The following is a 22,417-nucleotide window of genomic DNA, read 5'->3' as shown; positions in this document are numbered from 1 at the left end:
CCGGAGCAGAGGAAGGTGTGTTAATTGAGGAGGTTCCAACTTGGAAGATGGGAGATCTAGACTCGTCTCAAATGCTTCTTGCTGCTGGCCAGGACACAAGGTTTTTAAAGGCAAAAAGGGTAAAGGGGAGAGGGTCCAAAGGATGCATGATCAGCTTGTGGACCTTATTGGGATTGTTTAGTAGTGGAGTGATGTTTTGGAAATCTCAATCATCAACCTTCTGGTTCCAGCCAGTCTGGGGTCTATGTGCTATGATCAGCATGTAGTCACCATCCTCTACCCGTGTGGGGATCTTAGTTTCTGCAGAAGGACTCAGAGATACACATCAGATTGTTACTCTATAACCCTTCAAGAAGAACAGAGTCCTGTGACTCTACTGTCCTGATTGTTAACTGCTTGAGCCTGCTCTTTGGAACTCAAAGAAGGCCAAAGAGACTAAAACCTTTTACCCCCTATAAATAAGACATGAGAGACATGGAGGGTGTGTTTTGCTGTTGTTGTTGCTGTTGTTGTTTTAACCCAGGAAGACCCTGCAGGGTCCTGCTTGGATTCAGTCCCCCCTTTCTTTTGTTACTGCTCACTCCTGAGGGGAACAGGTGTGGGACAAGAAAGGGAATAAAGTTTTAGATAGAGAGGTCATTCATAATCAATTCCACAGAGGAACTCAGTTTTAGGGGGACTCGGTTTCAGGAGGGGAGATAGTTTGTGCAGGAAGGGAAGGGGGAAGATGTGCTCTTCAGAGTTCCTTGAGCTACACTACAGAGCTCATGTCCACTTTATTTACAACTAGGGCTTTGCTTTTGTTGTCTCCCTCCAAGGGCTGCAAACCATCAAAATGCACCTGAACTTGCATCCAAAATTATGTCTCCAGGCCACAAGTCTAAGCCCTTTGCACCTGGTAAATGCTTAAGTCTCAAATTCCAGACCTGTGTTATTCAATGCAATAGCCTGCAGCCATCCCTGAAAAGTAGCCAGTCCGAATTGAGATGTCCTATAAGTTGTAAAATGCACATCAGATTTCAAAGATATTAACAACAAAAGACATGTCAAATATCTCACCTCGTTAATACTGAAAATACTGATTACCTATTGAAATGAAAATATCTTGGATATATTGGGTTAAATAAAATAAATTTAAAATCTATTTACGTAAATAAATTTAATGAATATAACCTATGTATTTTTACTTTTTAAAATGTGGCTGCACCCAAATTTAAAATTACATATGTGGCTTGTTTTATATTTCTGCTGGGCAACACTCTTCAGAGAAATGATACTTCTGGTTCCAGAGCTAAAGCTATCATGGGGCATATGGTTCCAGAAGGATGGGAAATAGAGAAGTGAAAAGCCACTTGTCCCAAACAATTCCAAGAAGAAAGACATATGGAGGGTAAGAAGAATGGATTTAGTATTTACAATAAGCCAGACACTGGGTAGGAGGGCAGTGGTATTTACAATCCTATTTAATCCCCAGTGAGATCAGTTTCATCTCTCCCATTTTACAGGTGAGAAAATGGAGGCTCAGAGAGATAAGGTCCTCTGCCCTCAGACAGTAAGTGCCTTGGCTGGGATTTGAGCCTAGTTTCATCTGATGTTAAAGCCTGCATGCTTTGCGTTAGGAACATTGCCACCAAAAGGTTGAGGAAACACTTCTGGAGAGGAATAGTCAACATTTGGCAAAAGTGTGAAAACTGCTCTTCCTTTCTGGCCAATGGTTAATCCTCCTTCTGAGAATTCATCTTCATAGATAATTCACCACAAATAAAAAGATGGTGCAGGAAATCCTTTCTCTCAGCATTACCCATAACAACGTGAAGGCACCCTGAGCATCCCATTGTTAGGGAGTAAAAGAGGCAATTATGGGCTGCTGACCAAAAGGATGCTTCTTGGTCACTAAATCTGATAATTTAAGGAAAAGAGCAACATACACTATATTTATGGCATGATGATGGACGATTAATATATTAGAACTTTATACATCAATTAAAAGTAAAATATGCTTGGGTGTGAAAAATAGTTTGCAAAAAAAAAAAAAAAGAGCAGGAAACACTTGTTGGTTTTTGTATTTTCAATATAATAGTAAGACAATTGTCCAAGTAGCACTCCAATAGCAGCTTTAAAGGATATGCACAAAATATAAAGAGATATACAGTAAAAGATTGAAAAAAGATATGCACATAAAAGGAAACTGTGTTCTGGAGTGGTCAGAGCGTATCAGAAGTGAATAATGTTGAAACACGCTACAGTAAGCCCACAGGGCTTTCCCCTGGTCTCTGATTGTGGACCAGATGATACTGAGAGTGGCCCCAGGTGCAAAAAGCAGGTGTCCCCGGCGGAGGGGTAGGTGGTTGGAAGACAAGTGTTACAAAGGAGCTCATTGACCCTGCAGCTCTATGTCCATTGTCTTGAATGCTTGTCCTTTAGAAGCGAATGGAAGGATCGATAATTAGGGTGCCACAGCCCAAGATGTTGAAGACTGGGCAACAGGGCTTCCCTCTCCTGCGCAGGTGCCTGAGGCTCCCAGGGAACGGGCACCCAGCGCATGCGCAGCTGCACAGGGTGGCCACCACCACCTTTGAGGGAAGCCAAGAGGGAGAAAAGAGCCAGGACAGTCAGGGTGGGCAAGTGTCCAGACATTCAAAAGGAAGAAACCCAACGAATCAGAACAGAGTCCTGTTATTTTATTTGAGTTTTCCCTTTCAAGCGCCTGTCTCCAGGAAGCATTTCATTATGCAAATAATACATATACCGTATGAGGGTAACCCATACGGGTCAGTGGCTCCTTCTTGGGACTGGGGAAAGAATTGGGGGGAAGTTACCCTGCAGAGTGATTCTACTGCTTCCCCTTGTGGATAGGGACCCCCCCATCACCTGTCTAAAATACCACCCTCTTTCCAAGAAAAACTTTCCGCACACAATTTTTAAGTGTCTGAATAGTCTCATTTTTTGACCTGTGTATTTAATACCCCCAACATTAATTAAATAATTGTAGCATTTTCTATTGCTAGAATCTCCGGATTGAAGACATACAGAAATGCGAGAGATAAAGTGTGTTTATAAACAATGATAGCACAAGGAAAGCGATGAGTGCCACAGTTACAGGCAAAAGGTACTGAGTAACAGTGATAAATTTGGGGATTGCAAACTGTGGACTTTTATCTTGTGTGACTCCACAAGTCACGTGTGCTCACAGTGATTTTCACTCCCAGGCTCCCCTTCTCATCTGCGTGGGGGGACAGGATGGGGGTGGGGGAGGGGACCTTAATTCTGCCCTCCCTGGTGTGATGACTAGGTGAGATCAGGTGTGCGTGCAGCATTATAGACCGGGAAGTGCTGTCACCCGCTGAGGGTGACTGCTTCCCAGTCACAGAATGGCCCAGTGGTGGGAGGAGTTTGGAAGTTGGAGAGCAGAGTTATTTCTTGCTTGGGCCATCAGAGAAGCGTGTGCCCAGGGGGCCAGCCAGAAACTGTGTTCGGAAGGCGGCAGGATAGGATGCATAGAGCCGAGGGCGGAGCATCGCAGGCAGAGGAGATGCTTGAGTAAAGGCAAAGGGTCAGAGTATGAGTGAACAGGTGATTTGGCCAGACCCCACTGGAGGTGCAGCATCTGGAGGCCTTCATGACCTGGCCTCCGCCCGTGCTCTCCATCTTACTCCCCTCCTGCCTCCCTCCCAGTGGCACAAAACTACCTGTGGTTCAGCCTCACCTCTCTTGTCCCTTTGAGTGTCCTTCCCCTGGGAGCAATTCTCTCTGGCCCGTCCACAGTCTTACTCCCCTTCCCTCTGGCTCCCTCTCCAAAGCCCCTGCTTCTGTGAAGCTGCTCTTTCTGTCTCCCACTCTCACCCCACCCCATCTCACCCTCAATAACCAGCTCCTTCCCTCTGCCCCCTTAGTGCTGGATTCCTGCTCCAGCATCCTTTTGTAGCATCCTTTTTTTCTGCCTCCTCTCCCCCGAAGGCTGTGAGCACCTAGGGGTAGGGGTTGGCCCGCTGGGCAGGCCCACATCTAACAGAGGGTCTCCGTGCTCCACAGTGATGCTCCCTGCTGAGAGCCCCACAGATAACCCCAGGACACTGCATGGAGCAAAGGCCATGTCCATTATGGGCATTCGTGGTCCTTCCACTGTAGACACCCCTACCCCGTTCCCTGCTCCCTGTGCTGTAGCCTCTTTGAACCCCACCCATGTCCCCAAACATGCATGCTACCTGGAGTATTCTCAGTACCATCCCCTGCACCATATTTTCTGAGAAGCCCTTCCAGTCCACCCCACCCCTCCCAGGCTGAGCCATGAGCCTCCTCTGTGCCCCACAGCCAGGTATATCCCTGCCCAGCTCCTACCCAACTCTGTCTGCTTCCTCGCTGGTCTCTCTGCTGTCTCAATTGTGAGCTTTCAAGTCCAGGGCAGCTCTGGGGACTAGACTGGAGGGTGAGTGATTAATGCGCGGTGTGCTGCTGGTGTCAGCCCAGGAGTGACTGGCCAGCCGGTGCCCACCTTGTGCCCAGGCTGATGAACCCTTGACCTCGTGGGTCCCAGAGAGCACCTCTTCCTAGGAGGGGATGGTGACACCACAGGGTCCTGCCCCAGGCCTGCTTGTCTGCGATGTGAGGGGGCCAGATGGCGGAGCTGGGGCTAGACCTCCTACAGCCAGGGGTCAGACCCCTGCTGAAACTAAAGTTTCCAGCTAGTACCCAAGGTACCCCCGAGGTCTGTTTTTACCACCGTTTACCACTATGTCAAGCCAACCTGGAGCGTTGGAAGGGGGCGGGGGGCATTAGAGGCAGAAAAGTCTGTGGTTGACTTTTATTGTGATGCTTATTAGCAGTTTGATTGCAAATAAGTTACCTATTTTCTCTGAATCTCAATTTCTCTGAGTCTTGCTTTTCCCATCTGTATACTGGGCATGATCATATGTCCTTTACAAGTTTTGTAAGATTAGAGAACACTGATGGCCCTGTTAGTAGATGTCCACTCAATTACAGCTGGTTTTTTTTTTTTCCACATCTTTCCTTTTTAAAAAATGCATACATTCTTTTCTTTCTTTCTTTCTTTCTTTTTTTTTTTTTTGGTTAATAGAGGAACTGGGGATTGAACCTATGACCTTGTGCATGCTAAGTGTGCCCTCTACCACTGAGCTATACCCCCTATTCCCCATGGCTGGTTTTATTTAAGCAGCATTTCCTTACGTTCCAGTGGAGGCCGAGCCACCAATTAACTCCCTCATTGGGGAGGCTCCCGATTATGGGGGCTGGGCTTCTTGTTAGCTATGCTGTCACCAGCCCCTGTCTTTGTACTGACAGTGATAGCTCAGTTGCAGCTAAGCTTTGAGGGTCTGGCCAGGGGAACCGCTCCCTGGCCATTTTTGGCAACATGGAAGTTGACACACATACCGAGATATAAAACTGGGTCTCCTCCCTAGGACACTGTGGGTTCCTATATTTGGTTGCTGTTGCAAAAACCGCAGAGGTGTGTTCTGACCAGGAGTGCATGGACTGGAGTCAGAAAAAAGGAAGTGTTGCAGGTGATGGGAGGGGTTGCCCAACCTGCCTGGTTCCTGCCAATCGGGTCTCCACCTGAGTCTTCAGGGGAATTCCTGAACTTCTCGATATGGGCAAGGACTTTCCTCACAGGATAGACAGGGAAGAGGATGGTCTTTGAGGTGCTGGACCACCCAGGGGAGGCTTTGGAGGCAGACAGCCCCAGGCCTCAGCAAGTGGCCAGCTTCCACTTCCAAGCCTCAGTCTCTTAATCTGAAAACAGCATCCCTGCATCCAGCCTGTGGGGTCATTGTGTGGACCAGAGAGCGTGTGCATGATGCCTGGAGTACAGGCCCTCAGTAAGGCTGTGCTCCAGCCTCCAGCCTTCTCCTCCTGACTTGGGGCTGTCTGGGAAGAGGGGTATAGTGGGGGAGCTGCTTCATTCTCTCACCAGCATTTTTCAGGTTTCTTCTCTTGGTCCAGTGTCTGGGGGTAGGGAAGAGGGGCAGTCAGGACTTGCAGTAACGCTAGGTAAAACCTAGGTAACGACACATCTCTGCCTCCAAAGGCCTTCTGAATCAAGGCATCTCTTCAGGCAGTGGTACTCAAAATGTGGTCCCTGAACCAGCTGCCTTGGCATCATTTAGAAACTTGTTAGGGACACAAATTCCTGGGCTTCATCCCAGACCTCTTGAATCGGAAAGTCTCAATTTTTAGGACAACTGAGTTCCGGAATGCCTTCTCCCGGAGGACAGGGTTCATGCTGGAGGTTTGATTGTTCACCTCCCAGAACCACCTGAATGCTGGCTGCCGAGCCAGGCAGGGCACTTCAAAGGGAAGTGAAGGCTCAGGGTATGCTGAATTCCTGTCACCTCTTTCCTCACGGACCCACATGGAAACATCGAGACAGTCATTCCCTTGATGTTAGTCTCCATGTCTACCCTTTACTCCTTTCCTTTGTGCATCATGGAAGCTGTGCTCTCGGGCCATGCACCACCTCCTATAGAAACGTCAATGGTCCAGCCCACTTTCTGTAAGTTCTTGGGGCTTATATTGTCCAAGCCACTTCTAGCTCTGATTTCTCTGATCTTGTCACTGAGCCTCACTGTACCTCCCCTTCCATACTTTGTCTGTCCTTTCCATCCAGGGCCAACCCAGGGGTGCAACACAGAGCCTCCATAATTGATTTCCCCATGGTCCTTCCAATAGCAAACGTATACTGAGGTCTTGGGCCAGAGGGGAATTCACGTCCCCTCCCTTGAAAATATTAGCTGTGTACGTTGGCACTAGAAGTGGTACTAATGCTAGTACACAGCTGTGTACTCGCTGTGAAAAATGCTACTGGAACTCACAGTGACTCTGTTTCCTCATCTCTAAGGGAGGGTCAGGACAGTCCCCGTGCCATGGGGCTGGGGGCAGGATTAAGTCAGCTCACGCATGCAAAGCACTCAGCCCAGAGCCCAGAGTGGAGTCACCATTCGACAGGCGCTATTACTGTCATTATTATTTTATTAGAGTCATGAGACTAGAAGAATTATACCCTCTTCCTTTAATATCGATTGACTGATTGATTGTGATCAAATACATATAACATAAAATTTACCATTTTAACCATTCTTAAGTGCACTATTCAGCAGCATTAAGTCCACTCACACTGTTGTGCAACCATCACCACCATCCATCTCTAGAACTCTTCCATCTTGCAAAACTGAAACTCTGTCCCCATTAAATATTAACTCCCAGTCTCCCCTCCCTACAGCCCCTGGGAACCACCATTCTACTTTCTGTCTGGATGAATTTGATGATTCGAGATCGTCATGTATGGAATCATACAGTATTTGCCTTTTTCTGACTCACTGATTTCACCTAACATAGTGCCCTCGAGGTTTATACATGTTGTAGCGTGTGTCAGAATTCCTTTTCTCTTTGAGGCTGAATAGTGTTCCATTGCATGGATAGACTACATTTTGTTTATCCATTCATCCACAGATGGACGTTTGGGTCATTTCCACCTTTTTGCTGTTGTAAATCATCATGCTGTAAACATGGGTATACCAGTATCTGTTGAGTTTTGTGTGTGGGGTAGGGGAGGGTATCCTTTCACTTTTCATAATTGACCTGTCTTGTCTAATTTGACAAAATGACCACTTATAAAAATACAAGTGACCTTTGAACAACGTAAGTTTGAACTGTGTGGGTCTGCTTATATGTGGTTTTTTTTCAATAGTAAATACAGTAGTACTAAACCATCCATGGCTGGTTGAATTCATGGATGCTGAAGCACAGATGTGGAGGGCTGACTGAGTTACATGGGGATTTTTGACTGCGTGGAGAGTTGGCGCCCCAATCCCTGTATTTATTCAAGGGTCAACTCTATAGTTTTTTTTTTAATTGGATGGAATAGTGGATGGGAACTTGGGGTGCAGCCCCAACAAAGAGACTGAGGCGTGGGAGGGACCCCGAACGAGCCCTCTACCTTAGTGTGGCTTATGTTCACAGGAGATTTGATCCTGTCCCCAGCTGGAGACATTCCGAGAAAGGAGGCATTTGGGGTTAAGGAAAAGTGTGTTGGCTTTGGACTCAGACACACAGAACTTTCTTCGTGGTCACCTGGGGAAGCGATTGACCTTCTCTGAGCCTTGCTTTCAGCACCTGTAAAATACTGCCCCTGTTTGTGTGCTCCCTCATGGGGTGTTGTGTGAAGGTAACGTGAGATGATATGGAGAGAAAGGTGCAGAGCCGGGATGCAGTAAGCGTTCAGCACAGTGGAGTTCTTACTACCATTAAACATGTCGGTGCATCCTTGTTGTACTGGATAGAGCAGGGGAGGGACCAAACCTTAGCTCCTAGCTTCTCTGTTAGCGCTCTTTCCATCGTAGAACATTTGCTTTGTTAATGTCAGATTGATTGATGTGTGATTTACAAACAAAATATTTTTCCCCTTTGTAATGTGCCCTCTGGACAAACATACAGAGCTATGTGGCCACCACCACGATCAAGGCATAGAACATTTCTATCACCCTCAATGTTCCCTTCTCCCCTCTGGAGCTGCCCTCCTATCTCAAACCCCTGGCACCCAATGATCTATTTTCTGTCCCTTTTATTTTGCCTTTTCCTAAATGTAATGTAAATGGGTTAAAAAGCGGTATGCAGCCTTTTGGGGCTGGCTCCTGTCACTCAGCACAAGCCCCTCGAGATCCTTCCAGGTTGCTGTGGATCAATAGTGTGTCCCCTTTTACTGCAGAGAAGCGTCCCAGTGCACAGAGATGCCTGTTTGTTTATTCATTCACCCCTTGGTGGAAATTTGGGTTGTTTCCAGGTTTGGGCAGCTGTGAATAGACCTACTCTAAGCATTCATGTATAGGCTTTGATAGGAACGTAAGTTTTCATTTCCCCAGGGTAAATACTCAGAAGAGTAATGGTTGGGTATATGTTTAACTTCCTCAGAAGTTGCCAGACTGTCTTCCAAACTGGCCATACCATTTGCATTCACACCAGCCGGAGGAACAGTTGTGGTTGCTAAACACCCTTGCCAGCACTGATCGGTTTTTATTTATTTTTTGAAGATGTTTTAATAGGTGTGTCCTAGTATCTCACTCTGGTTTTTTTTCCTCACCATAGTTTTAATCTACATTTCTTTGATGATAATGTCTTTATCTGCCCCAGTGCTTCTGATTAACTGAAGTAGGCTGTGGAGTGAACAAAGAGTCCTTATTATTATGACTTTTGTCCACTGCCCACCCTCTCTGCCTCTTTTCAATTTGCTTTTTTAAACAATTTTTTTATTGAAGTATAGTCGATTTACAATGTCGTGTTAATTTCTGGTGTTCAGTATATTGATTCATTCATATATATGTGTGTGTGTGTGTGTGTGTGTGTGTGTGTGTGTGTGTATACACATTCCCTTTAATATTCTTTTTCATTATAAGCCATTACAATGTATTAAATATAGTTCCCTATGCTATACAGTAGGACCTTGTTGTTTATCTGGTTTATAACATAGTAGTTAGTATCTGCAAATCCCAAACTCCCAATTTATTCCTCCCCACCTGCATTCCCCCCTGGTAACCATAAGTTTGTTTTCTATGTCTGTGAGTCTGGCTCTGTTTTGTAAATAAGTTCATTTGTGTCCTTTTTTTTTTTTAGAGTCCACATATAAATGATATAATATGATATTTTTCTTTCTCTTTCTGTTTTACTTCACTTAGAATGATTATCTCCAGGTCAATCCATGTTGCTGCAAATGGCATTATTTCATTCTTTTTTATGGCTGAGTAGTATTCCGTTGTATATATAGACCACAACTTCATTATCCAGTCCTCTGTCAATGGACATTTAGGTTGTTTCCATGTCTTGTCTATTGTAAATAGTGCTGCCGTGAACACTGGTGTGCAGGTAGCTTTCAATTTGCTTTGAACTTGTAAGCTCTCTTGTTACTGTGAAATGGTGGGGAAGAAGGAAGCAAGGCCGAGCCCCGCCAGTCACATGTTTTTGGAACAAGAAGGGCTTTGTTATGTTTTTCTGAGGGCTCCAGGTTGAGGCCGGGCTCTTGCTGAACAAGGAGCAAGAGTGTTTGGATCTGCTGACCTACAACGAGGAACTGACTTTTGAGTGGAAAGGAAAACAGGTCCTTTACAGCCACACATGGGAAGTTGCTGTTCTGTTCTGCATCATCTGGTTTACCAGCTCCCCAGCTCCAGGGCCTGGGGGCCTCTGCACCTGGGACGTACAATCCAGAAAGTGTAAGAGTCACATATGCTGACAAGAAAGGGGGAGAAGAATTTAATCTTGGATTTTATCATTGTGACTCTTTGTCATCAGGTCTGAGTGTCCCCAGAGAACACACCGAGTCCCACATTTCCTCTGACCTGCCCCGTTGGAGGGAGGCTCCACACACTTTCTTGCTCATTTCCTCCAGAATAGCTCCCTGGCATCTTAGCTCCAAGGGCTGCTAAATCACACCTCACAACCTGAGACTCTCACCCGCTGGAAAAATCACCCCTCAGAAAGTCAGGGATGAAGTAGTCAATCAGCCTCGGGTCCTTGCAGACTTGTCATCTGGCTCCCTGCACACGGTGCGCAGACAGGGAGCATTGCACCCACGCCCCTCACCACACACAGCCCACAGGCTCAGCCCACTCAGGTGCCTCTCCAGCCATCCTGCCCTGGCTCACTGTCCTGTGTCCCTTCTCTAGTCGGCGTATAAAGGCCGGAGGGTGGAACTGAGATCAACAGGGCCATTTCAGTGAGGAGAAACCGAGACTCAGAGAGGGGAAGTAACTTGGTTAAGGCGGCACAGTAGCCAAGCTGAGACTGGACTCCAGCCCTCTGGCTCCTGCCCCAGCCCCGTGACTCCCCTCAGCCTGGGGCTGCGTGAACGGGCAGGTGCCTGCAAGGCTGCCTCTCTCTTGCTGCCTCACACAGGCTGCAGAAAAGCAGGGCCTCTGGTCTGCCTGGTTGGGCACATGGACGAGACATGATTGAACTGGGCTGCATGTCACATACCCTGAGCCTGATCCAAACTGGGAGACAGCTCGCCAGCACCAAGCGGGGCCTCGTCTTGCCCTGGGTTGGGTTTCATCCTTGGTCTAAGCCCACTGGATTCAAATCGGAGCAGCCTGGCTCCAGCCTGTGCTTGTGGCCACTGCTCTGCACTTAGTAGAATAGACTCCAAGGAAGTCTGGATATTTGTTTAAACTTATTGATTTTTGTGAAAAATACTCTCAGTTTCAATTCTCATAGGGGGAGGCCAGTGGGATGGGGTTGGGCACCTGCAGGATTGGATCCTGTCTTTACTTAAAATTTTCCTATTTTGTTCATCATGGGATTTTTTTTAAAATTAATTTTGATTTTAAAAGTTTTGCATTGAAATGTTCTTTATCTTGGCTGCTGAGATTTTGGCGCCCCCTTAAATCTTGTGCTTGAAGTGAGTCCCTCACTCACCTCAACCTGACCCTAGTCCTGCCCTGGCCCCCGGGGATCCTACCTCCAAATTGTCCTTTTTCCCTCTGGATAAGAAGGGGTTGCTGGCACCTTTTTACAGAAGTAAGGAGGCATTTCTGATGCCAAAGTGGATTAGAATGTTTTCTCTTTGCTGTTCTTCACGCAGCCCGGAGAGGCTACTCCCCGTTTCCTTTCTTTTACAAATGAAACTGAATCAGGCTGCCAGTGATGGGCAGAAGGGCAGGAGGGGGCACGGCCATAGCTTGACATTTGAGTCAGATGTCTTCTCCATGGGATTCACGGATCCCCACTCGTTAGAAATTTTTGTTTTTCAAAAACCTCTGTCTGTTGAAGGGAATGTGACTCAAGTGTTTCCCTTAAGTAAGCATGCTTTCTTAACCTCAGAGACAACCTGAGGGGCTCTGATATTTCTCCTGGATGTTCAGCTGTGATCCCCAGAACCACATCTTCACATCCTGACCCAATACTCGCTTTGTCTTCTCACCTGCTGATCCTGGAGACGTGTGTGTTAGCAGGCCCTCTGATATGTTTTATTGAATGAATCGGTTAGTAGCACCTAAGGGTGTGGCCACACAATTATTTTTATGGGATAGAGACAAATGGAGCTTGGCTCCGGCAGCCACCCTGTAGGTTGGGATGTCCATGCTGGACTTGGGCTGGCTTTGTTGGTGACAGAGATGGAGGCTGGATTGGGACACAGTGACTTTCTGTTTGGGAGAAATCCAAGTAGAAAAAGAACTGTTTAGAAGAGGGGTCTGGGCTATAGAGAAGAGATTTGGGTGCCAGCAGCATATAGGTTCATTCATTTATTCGGGTATATAGTAACATTTTACTGAGCATCTAATTTGTGCTAACCTCTGATGAAGACACAATGGTTTTCCTTCAGAGTTAACATTTAGTGGATGTGTGGCTTTCAGGGGTAATTAAAGCTGGGGGAGTAGCTGAGATCTCCTACAGGGCACTTGGGAATTGAGAACACTTGGCATCTGATGCCAGAAAACCACTGCTGGGAGCCTGGGAGAACACTGAACAGCAGACGGATGGAAACACATCCAACAGAATATGTAGGGAGATACAACAAAGATGCCGTTGCTTTTTATCCATCAAATCAGCAAGAGTTAAAAACTGGGAACTAAGAAAGTGCGAAATCTGGTACACCCTTGGTAGGAAGGCTGCGCATTGTTTTGGGAGAAGCTATTTGGAAATATGCATCAAGAACTTAAAATTTTCCCCTACCTTTTGGTCCAGCTCTTTCCTTTTAGGAACATATTACAATCCATTATTTCATCATGAATAGATGAAAAGCCTTAGACCCGAGGCCTGTTATGACACAGTTGTTTATAATAGTGAGTAACTGGAAATGACTTACATGCCTAAATGCAGGGGATTAGCTAAAGAAAGGAGCCACATGGCTCCACAGCCACCACCCACCATTAAAAATGAAGCTGTAGGGGGTCTTTAATGCTGCGGAAAATAGTCACAATACTACTTTGTGACCTAAAAGAAAGTCATGAACTAATTTTTGAGAAAAAAATGGATTGCGAGAAGACAGGAGCGATTTTTAAAGGCAACAAGGGACCGAGTTCTAGAATACACCCTCTCAGGGCAACAAGAAAAGGATAAGCAAGGACAAATAAGCAAAGGTTATGGAGAGTCACTTTTCAGAAGAGGAAACCCAAAAGGCTAAGAGGCACATGAAGAGATGCTCAGACTCATTAGTAAGTTAGAGAGACGCAAATCAAAATGACAGTGAGGGATTGCTCTACTTCGCTCAGATTGACAAACATTAGAAAGCTGAGTGATGCCAAACAGGGGTGTCAAGGAGATGGCAGAGGAGCCTGTGGGAGGGATGTGATGCCAGGCCAGCTCCCTGGAGGCATCTTCGTTGGTGGTACTTAGCTGAACTGAGAGGCATTTACTCCTGGCACAGCCCTCTGGCCCCCCGGGTTCACACCCAGAGCCAGTCACGTGCAGTTCCACGTGGGGAGGCGTGTGGGACGGTCCAGGGCAGGAGGGAGGGCAGTGCGGGAAGTCGGCGGCGATCGAACCCTCCAGTGTGGACGGAACAAATCAAATAGGCACGTGATGCCCACTTTGTAACATGGAGCAGCAGTCAGAGGAAATGAGGGTGACAAACAGAGCCACGTGCTTAGGTCGGAAGTCGTAATGCTGAGCGAGACAGTCAACAGAGAAAAGAGGTAGAAGGTCATCGGGGGAACTTAAAGTGCAAGCACTGGGAAATCACGCACTTGTGGCGAGTTTTGTAAGGACCCCTGCTATCAAGCAGGTGGGCTGGGTGGGGTGGGGAAGACGGGCATGGGGGGTGAAGAGCCAAGGGAGAAAGTGGATGAACCATCCAAGCCAGAGAGAAGGCTGGTCCAGGGAAGAGAAGATGCTGGGACTTCAGGAATGCGAGCCCCTCCCCACCACCTGCCCCTGAGGGTCAACCCGCAAATGGAAACAAACAAGCCCCCACCAAGTCCCAGCCAAGCCACCAACAAAAGCAAGAGTACAAATAAAAAGTGTGCTTCCACAATATCATGAGGGTGTTTTTAGTAAACAATGTAGATGAAAACCTGAGTGTCAGCGGTCATTTTTCTGGATATGGGCCAGCTTGATTTTCTTCCTTTTTTTTTTCCCTTCCTAGTTTTTGACACTGAATGTCCATGGCTTTCTTGTAAGGAAATGATTTCTACAAATCAAGGCTGAGCTTAATAAGCATGTGTGACAGAAAAAGGGCCAGGGACTCAGGGAGTCTTGTACCTCCAGGTTGAGAAAGGGGGAGGGCTCGTCTGGCCACATGACCCTGAGTTAACTCCCACTCTAGTCACAAGGGGTGGGTGTTTGGGTTACAAATAAAGCATGACGTGCCCCCTCAGCTGCTGTAGCCCAGAGCAAAACACCAGGGGGTCCACCTCTGTGTCCATCTGTCTGGTTGCTCTCTCTCGATTGGTGGCTGTTGGTCACTGGCCAGATTCCAGGATGGACTCCTATGTGGTGACACTGTGACTGGGGAAGGCTTCTTGCAGGGCAGCTGGACACTCTGGTCCCTGCTTATGTTTCCTGCACTCCTGACAAACAAACAATAAACCTTTGTTGTGCTGTGAATCAGTCATGACTCAGCTTCAGAGGATGACCATTGAAAAGCCAGAACACAAATAAAGGTACTTTCTAGAAGCTGCCTATTGGGCATATCAGCCTTTGGCTGGTCTCATTTCATACGTTCCTATCCTCGGGTCTGCTAACCCCAGATCCTCTTTTGTGTGCATTATCAGGATTTCTTTTTTTAAAAAATTGAAGTACAATTTCCAATGTTGCGTTAGTTTCCGGTGTACAGCATAGTGACCCAGTTATACATAATATATTATATATATATATATATATATATTTCCATATTCTTTTTCATTATAGGCTATTACAAGATACTGAATATAGTGCCCTGTGCTATACAGTAGGGCCTTGTTATTTATCTATTTTATATATAGCAGTTAGTATCTGCAAATCTCAAACTCCCAATTTATCCCTCCCCCCTCCTCCTCCCCTGGTAATCATAAGTTTGTTTTCTGTGTCTGTGAGTCTGTTTCTGTTTTGTAAATAAATTCATTTGTGTCAGAGGAGTTTCTGTAAGTTAACTTGGAGGTTTAGAGAGTCATTTTGAGGACAAAGCCCTCTAAAATTACTGAGTGAGAAGCAAATAATGCTGAGAATGAAGAACTTACATCCTTTTAGACTCGTGTGGTGGAAGGAAGTTACAATGGAAGATAGAGAATTACATGCCTGTATATATTGGTAAGACATTTACATGTGTCTCTTCTATTTACTCAGAGTTTTAAGGAGGAGGAACATCAGGTGATAAGAAAACAGGCTTTGGTGTTAAAGGTTTGCATCTCAACTGGATGGCTCACTGCCCAGGTGCCTTTGGCCAGTTCCCCTACTCATATAGAAAAAATAAGAATACCCATCTCTCGTGAGTGTGCCTGGCACACGTTAGACTGTCAGTATGAGTCATATCTAAATTCGGATCTCTTTTTTAAGAAGTGTTCCTTATTTCAGTCAGTTTCAGATTCTTAGAGGAACCATCTTCAACAGGAACTGGACTGAATGAGTGTGGTACCTTGTCCCACAAATCAGCCTCGTCAGGAAGTGCTGTGACAGGACAGTTCATCTTTCTTTTTTGTTCCGATCTCAGAGCTGCTTTGCTGAGGCATGGAGGCGAAAGACGTTCCGAAGGCTGAAGACAGAGCTGAGGATCCAGGTTCCAAAAATAAAGGCCAGCCCGATGTTGCTCAGCCTGACTTCCCACGAGGAGGGCAGACCCCTGGCCCCACCACCCTCTGGGAGATGCTAGAAAGGAAGTTTCTGGAATACCAGCAGCAGGCGTATAGAAGCCCCGCTGAACGTCAGAAGAGCCTGTTGAATCTTCTCCCGCTCTTCCTAAAGGTCAGTAAACTCATTTTTGAAACTGTAAAAAGATGACACAGGGCTATGGGGACATGTCTGGGAGGATGGGAAACCAGCGTTGGTAGTTTTAATGCCATCACAAGTGGTCTCTGATTGGTGGCTTAGAGGAGCACGTTGTGCTGTTGAATGAAGATGGTGAACAAGTGAGGATGGGCTTGGACAGGATGGACAGTTGGCTCGTGAGTAATATTTTCTCTTTAGTTTAAAAAGATGATATGGTTCAGTCACAATCGCCTCTTGGGAGCCAGAGGACAGACGTGCTCCCTTGGGAGCTAAAAAAGGGACGTGTGTCCTGAGACTTGAGCAGCCGGCATGGCTGGTAAGCTCAGACACCAGCAATGCCAGCACCAGGGCCTGGAGAACCAGAACCTCGGTTGTGCCAACAATGCAAACCGAGGCGTAATCAGTGGGGATCAGCAAAGCCGTGTCCCTTCACTGGTCGTAGACACAGAAGAGAAGCCCAGCCTGTCTACTGGGCCAGCACCCCAGCTAGTGGCAGCTGGTGACAGTTTGAGTACACGGGGTTTCCTCTGTTGTCCTGGGATAAAGTTCCAGCCAGTGAGGTCTGCCTTACCGTTGAATATACTGAAGTCTAATTGTAGAGTTGGAAATGCATCTTTTTATGAAGACTTAGTTTTTGTTTAATTATTGATTTTTGGGTTATTGTTACAAAAAAAGGTATACCTACATTTAAAGCACAGAGGATATGAGATCCTTTTCACATTTGAAAGTAAACTAGGGCAGATGGAGGCTTTGGGAGGTTTTTATTGGGAAACTCCTTTGTTAGTTTCATCTAACTTTTTAACCAGAAATATTGAAGAGTTTCCAAAGAGGACTCAGAATTTTCTTGGCATATTTATAGGCTGCATCGAATACTTAGGGATGCCTTTCTGTAAACAATTTCCAGGTAACTTACGATCCATGAATTCATTAACTCCTTCCATGTTTTGGACTTGTATATCCCATCCATCCCATTTCACAGATTGGATACCTGGGGCAGAGGGAACATACTGGAAAAGAGGAACTAGGTTAGTTGAGACAGCTCAGGTTTCTCATTCCCAACCCTCTTTGCCCTGATGACCCCACCTTCGGGAGGTAACTTAGCCTCACCCAGTTCTCAGACCAACTGCCTTATGGAAGAAAACCTGTGAGCAATGCCCGGCCCCAGTCAAACTTCTCTGGGATTGCTTGTGGGTTTTCCCATCACATTGTGTCTTTCCCAGCCATCTGGGCAGCCCTGGATCTGATGGAAGGACTCTGCATCTGACAGCCAGGGCTTGATACTTCTTCGCTCCTCCCCAGATCGTTGGTTTGAGAATTCACTCATTTGCTGTGCAATTATTTATTGAGCTCCCTTGCACTGTTCTAGGGCCTTGGGCTATGAAAGGAAGGAAGACGGAGAGCGGTTTTACCCACATCTGTCCAGAGCAGAGAATACTGACTGGTACCCAGAATGTGTTTTGTTTGGCTTGTAGGGGGTTAAAAAATGAATTAGTGCCATTTTTTTTCAAAAGGGAAAGTTTTCACATGAGGATCAGATTGCAAATTTCTCTTGAAAAAAAAAAACTTTTCTTGAAAATATTTGTAGCTGTAATACTGACAATTGGATGGAGATGGTCAAGGGCATCCCTTTTAGACAGAAATGGTCTTGGTCTCCCAGTTTACCCTAGTCCTCTCTTCCCTAATATCTTGCACCCAACCCACATCACTCACATGTTATCTGACCCTACAGGCATTGACCTCATGGAGAGTAAGTTGTTCCTATTATAACTGAACTTTGATATTGGTCAATGTTTCCCAAAACCTGGCCTGGTAACTGGAGGCACGATGGCCCTATTGCTGAACACATGGGCTTTCGAGTCAAACAGAGTGGGGTGCGAGCTCCTGCTGCATTGCTTATTAGCTGTGCATCTTTGAGCAAGCCTCAGTTTCCTCATCTTTAAAGTGGGATCAGTAACAGTTTGCCAGGAGACTGTGCAGGTGAGATAAGGTGAAGACTGTAGAGTCCACAACACATGGAAAGCAGACATGGTCCCCACTGCCTTTCCACTAGCCTCCAGGGTACTCACCGCACACGTGCAGTCTGAGATCCTGGAGCTACGATTCCCCAAACTGCTTGACAAAATCTACTTATGTTTTGGATCCCTGTAGCCCACCTCTGATGAACTCTGCAGATGCAGAATAGTACAGGCTTTCTCAGTTTAAAAAATCTATATTCTTTTATTAAGTCCTGCGTGTTTACAAGCCTGTTGTTCCTATTAAGTTCTGACAAATAAAACCCTGCCAGAGTCAGAGCCACAGCCTCTGGGCTTCTTAATTAAGAACTGGAAGTAGAAGGAAACATGGAGAAGGTGGGAGGCTTTTTTCAGGTGTAGTGCAGATGAAATCTGAGCTGTAGAGGAAGACTGAGGAAGCCACTGGAATACAGGTCCTTGTGTAAATAATCACGCTTATAGTCACTCTGTTCTGAATTTTATAACCATAAAGCACAGTTCTTCAAGGCTGTCTATAAAGAACCCCCTAGAAATTTCAGGGCTTAAAAAGTTATGCCATCTCCCGTGGGATGTGGCCATTAACATCAAAGCTTTATGCATGTGTTGGTTGTCATGGAAACCATGTCCTAACTGGGCTCCGAGCATCCTGAGTGCATCTGAAAGATGTAGTTTGTTTCATAGAGCTCAACTCTCTGTACCGAGATCTTTTCGCTTTGGGCCCGAGGAAAATTAAGATGATCTGGAATATCCTTTGTTTCAAGACAATGCACACAAGGGACTTTGAATTGTTGCCCCTGCTTGGGAAAGGCTATGTCTCTGGGTTGTGGGGTCTGGGCCAGTTAGGCACGAAAGGTGTGGTCCACGTGTAGCTAGAGCTCTGGTGAAGGTTGACAACAGTATATGTCCCATCTCAAGGGATGTCATCTGCCTTGACCTAATGAGTCTTGAGATTTGACAATAGGCTTGTCTTGTGAGGCAAACTCTCTCTTCCCAAAGAGCTTCCTTTCAGCCTCCTTGGCTTTCTCTCGTATCTGATTCCTCCAAACACACAGCAGGAAATGAGCTTTTCCCAGTCATTGCTTACACATAAATCTGCCTTAACTGTTTAGGCAAGTAAAATGGGCTTGGTTGGTTCTACAGCAAATTCTAGCCCCAATGCCTCCAGAGCTGAAAAACAACTGCAGGGTTAGGGCGTGAACCCACTCAATGTTTTGGTTACTGTCTTGATAATCAGGAAGAGCCCAAGGTGTCTCAGGACATTGGAATCCCAACAGGGAGCTGTCCTGGGGGGAGTGAGTCAGACACAAAGTTCTCACCCAGAACTTCAGGTCCTCCTCTGCCAGCCTCCGTCATTCCCCTTCTTCAGTCAAAGCCAGGGCAAGTGGTTACTTTCTTTGATGATGGGTAGTGATAGTTAACCAAGCTCTAAGCAACTAAACCAGGCATTTTGTTCAGTGTTTACAAGCCCTCATAATAGCCCTGGGAAGTAGGTGCTATTTTTATCCCAGCTTTGTAAATGAAGAAAGAGAAGTCTGGAGACGTTGCATAACTCGGCCAAGGTCACCCAGTTGTTAGTGGGGAGCAGAACTTAACCTGCAAAGTCTGCCCAAGCCCCTGTTGTTAGCCACTGGGTTCCCTTGGACAGTGCTGAGGTTCGTAGAACACACCACATCTCGTTTCTTTCCCTACCTCATGCCTCACTGGACGATGGCTTTGCCTGGCTGGTACCTATGACCCCTGGGGTATAAAAAGAACGCCACCCCCTGCACATGCACTGTTTAGATAGCTGACTGCAGGATGTTGCAGACAAGGGGAAGGTTTTATTGCATCACACAGGAAGCAGCACAGAGCCAATGACTTCCCAGTGTGCAGGGCAGTGTTTTTAGGAAGAATTCAATTGACTCTTCTTTCCCTGACAAGAGCCTTGAGCTCTGATCTTTCTAGAACCCTTCCAATATAGGATCTCTCACCAAGAGAAGAAGGCTATCCCTCTAGCAAGCATGGGTGGGTCCTGTTGGCATTCAGTTGAGTTTATTTTGGAGGAAAGGGAACCACTTCAATCCCTGTCATTGAATAGAGGTATTTGATAACAGACAATAGTGGTGGCTACATGTCATCATGCATTTGTCAAAACCCACAGGATGTTCCACATCAAGAGTGAACCCTAATGTAAACTATGGACTTTGGTTGATAATAATGTGCCCATGTTGGTTCATTGATTGAGCTAAATATGCCACAGTGATGAGGGATGTTGAGGGGAGGGGAGTACGTATGTGTGGGTCGGGAGGGCTACGTGCGAACTCCCTGTATTTTCTGCTCAATTCTGCTGTGAGCCTGAAACTGCTCTAAAAGAATAAAGTCTATTTAAAAAAAAATAAACAGGAGAAAGCTAGAGCCATAGGTGTAGATGTGAAGATTGTTCTTAGAATACGCACTTTGAGAGAAAGCCGACAGTGAGACAGGGAATCCTTAGCAATTAGTGTAAAATTCCTCGCTGTCTGGGACAGAGAAACTGCAGTGGGGGTTGGGAGGTGGGACAATATGGGGGGAAAAAAGGGAACCTGTGGACGTGGTAGATTAGAGATGATGCGAATGGGTTCACGCTGCTCCCTTCAAGAGGTGGCATCCATGTCCCCTCCCCTTGAATCTGGCTGGGTTTGTGATGGCTTGACTAATGGAATAGGGCAGAAGTGACTTTTCCAGGCCCAGGCCTCAAGGGACCCGTAGCTTCTTCTTGTCACTTGGAATACTCACGCGCAGAATCCTGCTGTCATGTTGTGAGGAAGCCCAAGCGGCCCTGAGAAAAGCTTATGTGGAGAAAAACAAAGCCCCGACCTTGCAGCTGCTCCTGCTGACAGGCAGCACCAACTCGGCAGCCATGTGACTGCGCCATCTTGCAAGTGGCTCTCTTCGCCCTTGTTCGCTGCTCCAGCCGAGGGAGGCAGAGAGAGGCTATATCTGCTGAGCTCGGCCCAAACTTCAGATCTACAAGAAAAATAAATAATTACTGTTAGTTTAAGTGACTCAGTTTTGGGGTGTTTTGTTATACAGCAATAGGTAATTGGAATAGTGGGTAACATGGGCAGGAATTCATTTATTTCGTGCTGTAAAGAGATTGCAGTGAACACTAAATCAGTCGTTCTTGGGGTGAGTGTATTTCTCTGTGTGTGTGTGGGCGCACACATGCACAGGTGTGTACAGGTACTCTTAGGCTAACTGCCCAGCCAGTGGGACAGATTTTATGCCATTGGCTGTGATCAATTATTCTCATATAAACCAACCATGGACTCAACTGACAATGGAAGAGAGAGATGTAAGATGAAATATAATAACAAGGATGACCAACAGTTATTTCCAAGCGTGGTATCCAGAGGGGATGGGAAGAGTAAATGTTCCTTCTTGTCTACCCCTGACTCTAGTCCACCACAGGGTGGGGCCTTCAGCGTGATTTATTTCCTTCCCCAGGGGACAAAATTTTTGTTACGTTAGCAAAGTTTTGACGCATCATTTTTTTTTCTATATACAAGGGAGAGAATCAACTGTGCCACACTAGCAGGGGAAACTCATGTGAAGTCTCTGAACTGTTCTGAACTGACTTAAAGCCAAACCACCAAACTCTGCAACAGTGGAGCAGAAGGAATATTGCAATAACACTTGAAAATCAGCCCGGTTCTCTGTTATTCAAAAGCTGGGGTTTTCTCTCATCTCCTCTAGAGCTTTTGTCATTCCTTATTTCCCTTTAGAGACCAGAGCATCATTTTCTTTCTCCTTTTTTCCATGTGAGGGGACAGCCACAAGGCACGATGGTACAGCTTAGATAATGCAAGTAAATAAAAGATTTTAAAAATATTGAGCAATATTTTCCCAGCGTGCAAATCCCAGTTTGGGAAAAAATTAGGTCCTTTTGGAAGCTGCCTTAACTCTTTGGGGTCTCCACGGTACCATTCAGTAAATGATTGCCTCTGTGCATCAAACGGCACCCCAGTGGCCTGAAGGAGTTAATTTGGCCTCCAGAAGTGCCCATCATGGTCCCAGGAAGGAGTGTGAGCCTTGAGAGAATCTGGCTGAGCGTACAATTACTGTTCAACTCACAGTGGCCCAATTTGCTTTATTGTGGAGTGCCTCCTGGGGTCCCACTGCTCGAAGACCATCTCCACGCCTCTGAGTCAACTGCCTGCAAATTGGTCTTTGAGGGATTTGCCAGTGCAGGGAGGAGGCACAGGAATCTGTCAGGAAGACATCAGAGCAGTTCTCAGTCCTGGGGAGGGAAATAATCTTAATGCAGAAATTCCCAGCCAGGAGGGCTGACTTCTTTCTCCAGAGATTAACGTTTCCAGGTGATAGCTCATTTCCAGGTGGTCGCCATACGTTTCTTGGATGTGCACATGCTACTTGGGTGTATGTGAGATAATTCAGCTCTTTACTCTGCTGCTTAACTGGTTCTCCGGGCTTACCCTCTGGCTCAGCCTCAGTTTCTGTCAAGTGGGACTAATAATAATACCAATCTCAAAGGTTTGTGACGA

At 46.3% G+C, this 22,417-nt stretch overlaps 1 protein-coding gene across 6 annotated transcripts in view; it reads left to right on the top strand.

The window, feature by feature from the left end:
* WDFY4 (WDFY family member 4) overlaps nt 1–22,417 on the top strand; it is a 267,352-nt gene that overhangs the window by 4,646 nt on the left and 240,289 nt on the right. For 5 of the 6 annotated variants that reach the window (XM_064487947.1, XM_064487946.1, XM_031460981.2 and 2 more), the window contains exon 2: nt 15,629–15,879. In XM_064487947.1, coding sequence (XP_064344017.1) covers nt 15,646–15,879 — 234 coding nt within the window. In that variant the 5' untranslated portion in view covers nt 15,629–15,645. Of the gene's footprint in view, nt 1–1,531; nt 1,553–15,628; nt 15,880–22,417 lie in introns of those variants that run through there. The other variant, XM_064487944.1, reaches the window with a different exon arrangement.

The sequence above is a fragment of the Camelus dromedarius genome, chromosome 8 (assembly GCF_036321535.1).
Source record: "Camelus dromedarius isolate mCamDro1 chromosome 8, mCamDro1.pat, whole genome shotgun sequence".
Lineage (NCBI taxonomy): Eukaryota > Metazoa > Chordata > Mammalia > Artiodactyla > Camelidae > Camelus > Camelus dromedarius.
This window is presented reverse-complemented; position numbering and strand designations above follow the sequence as displayed.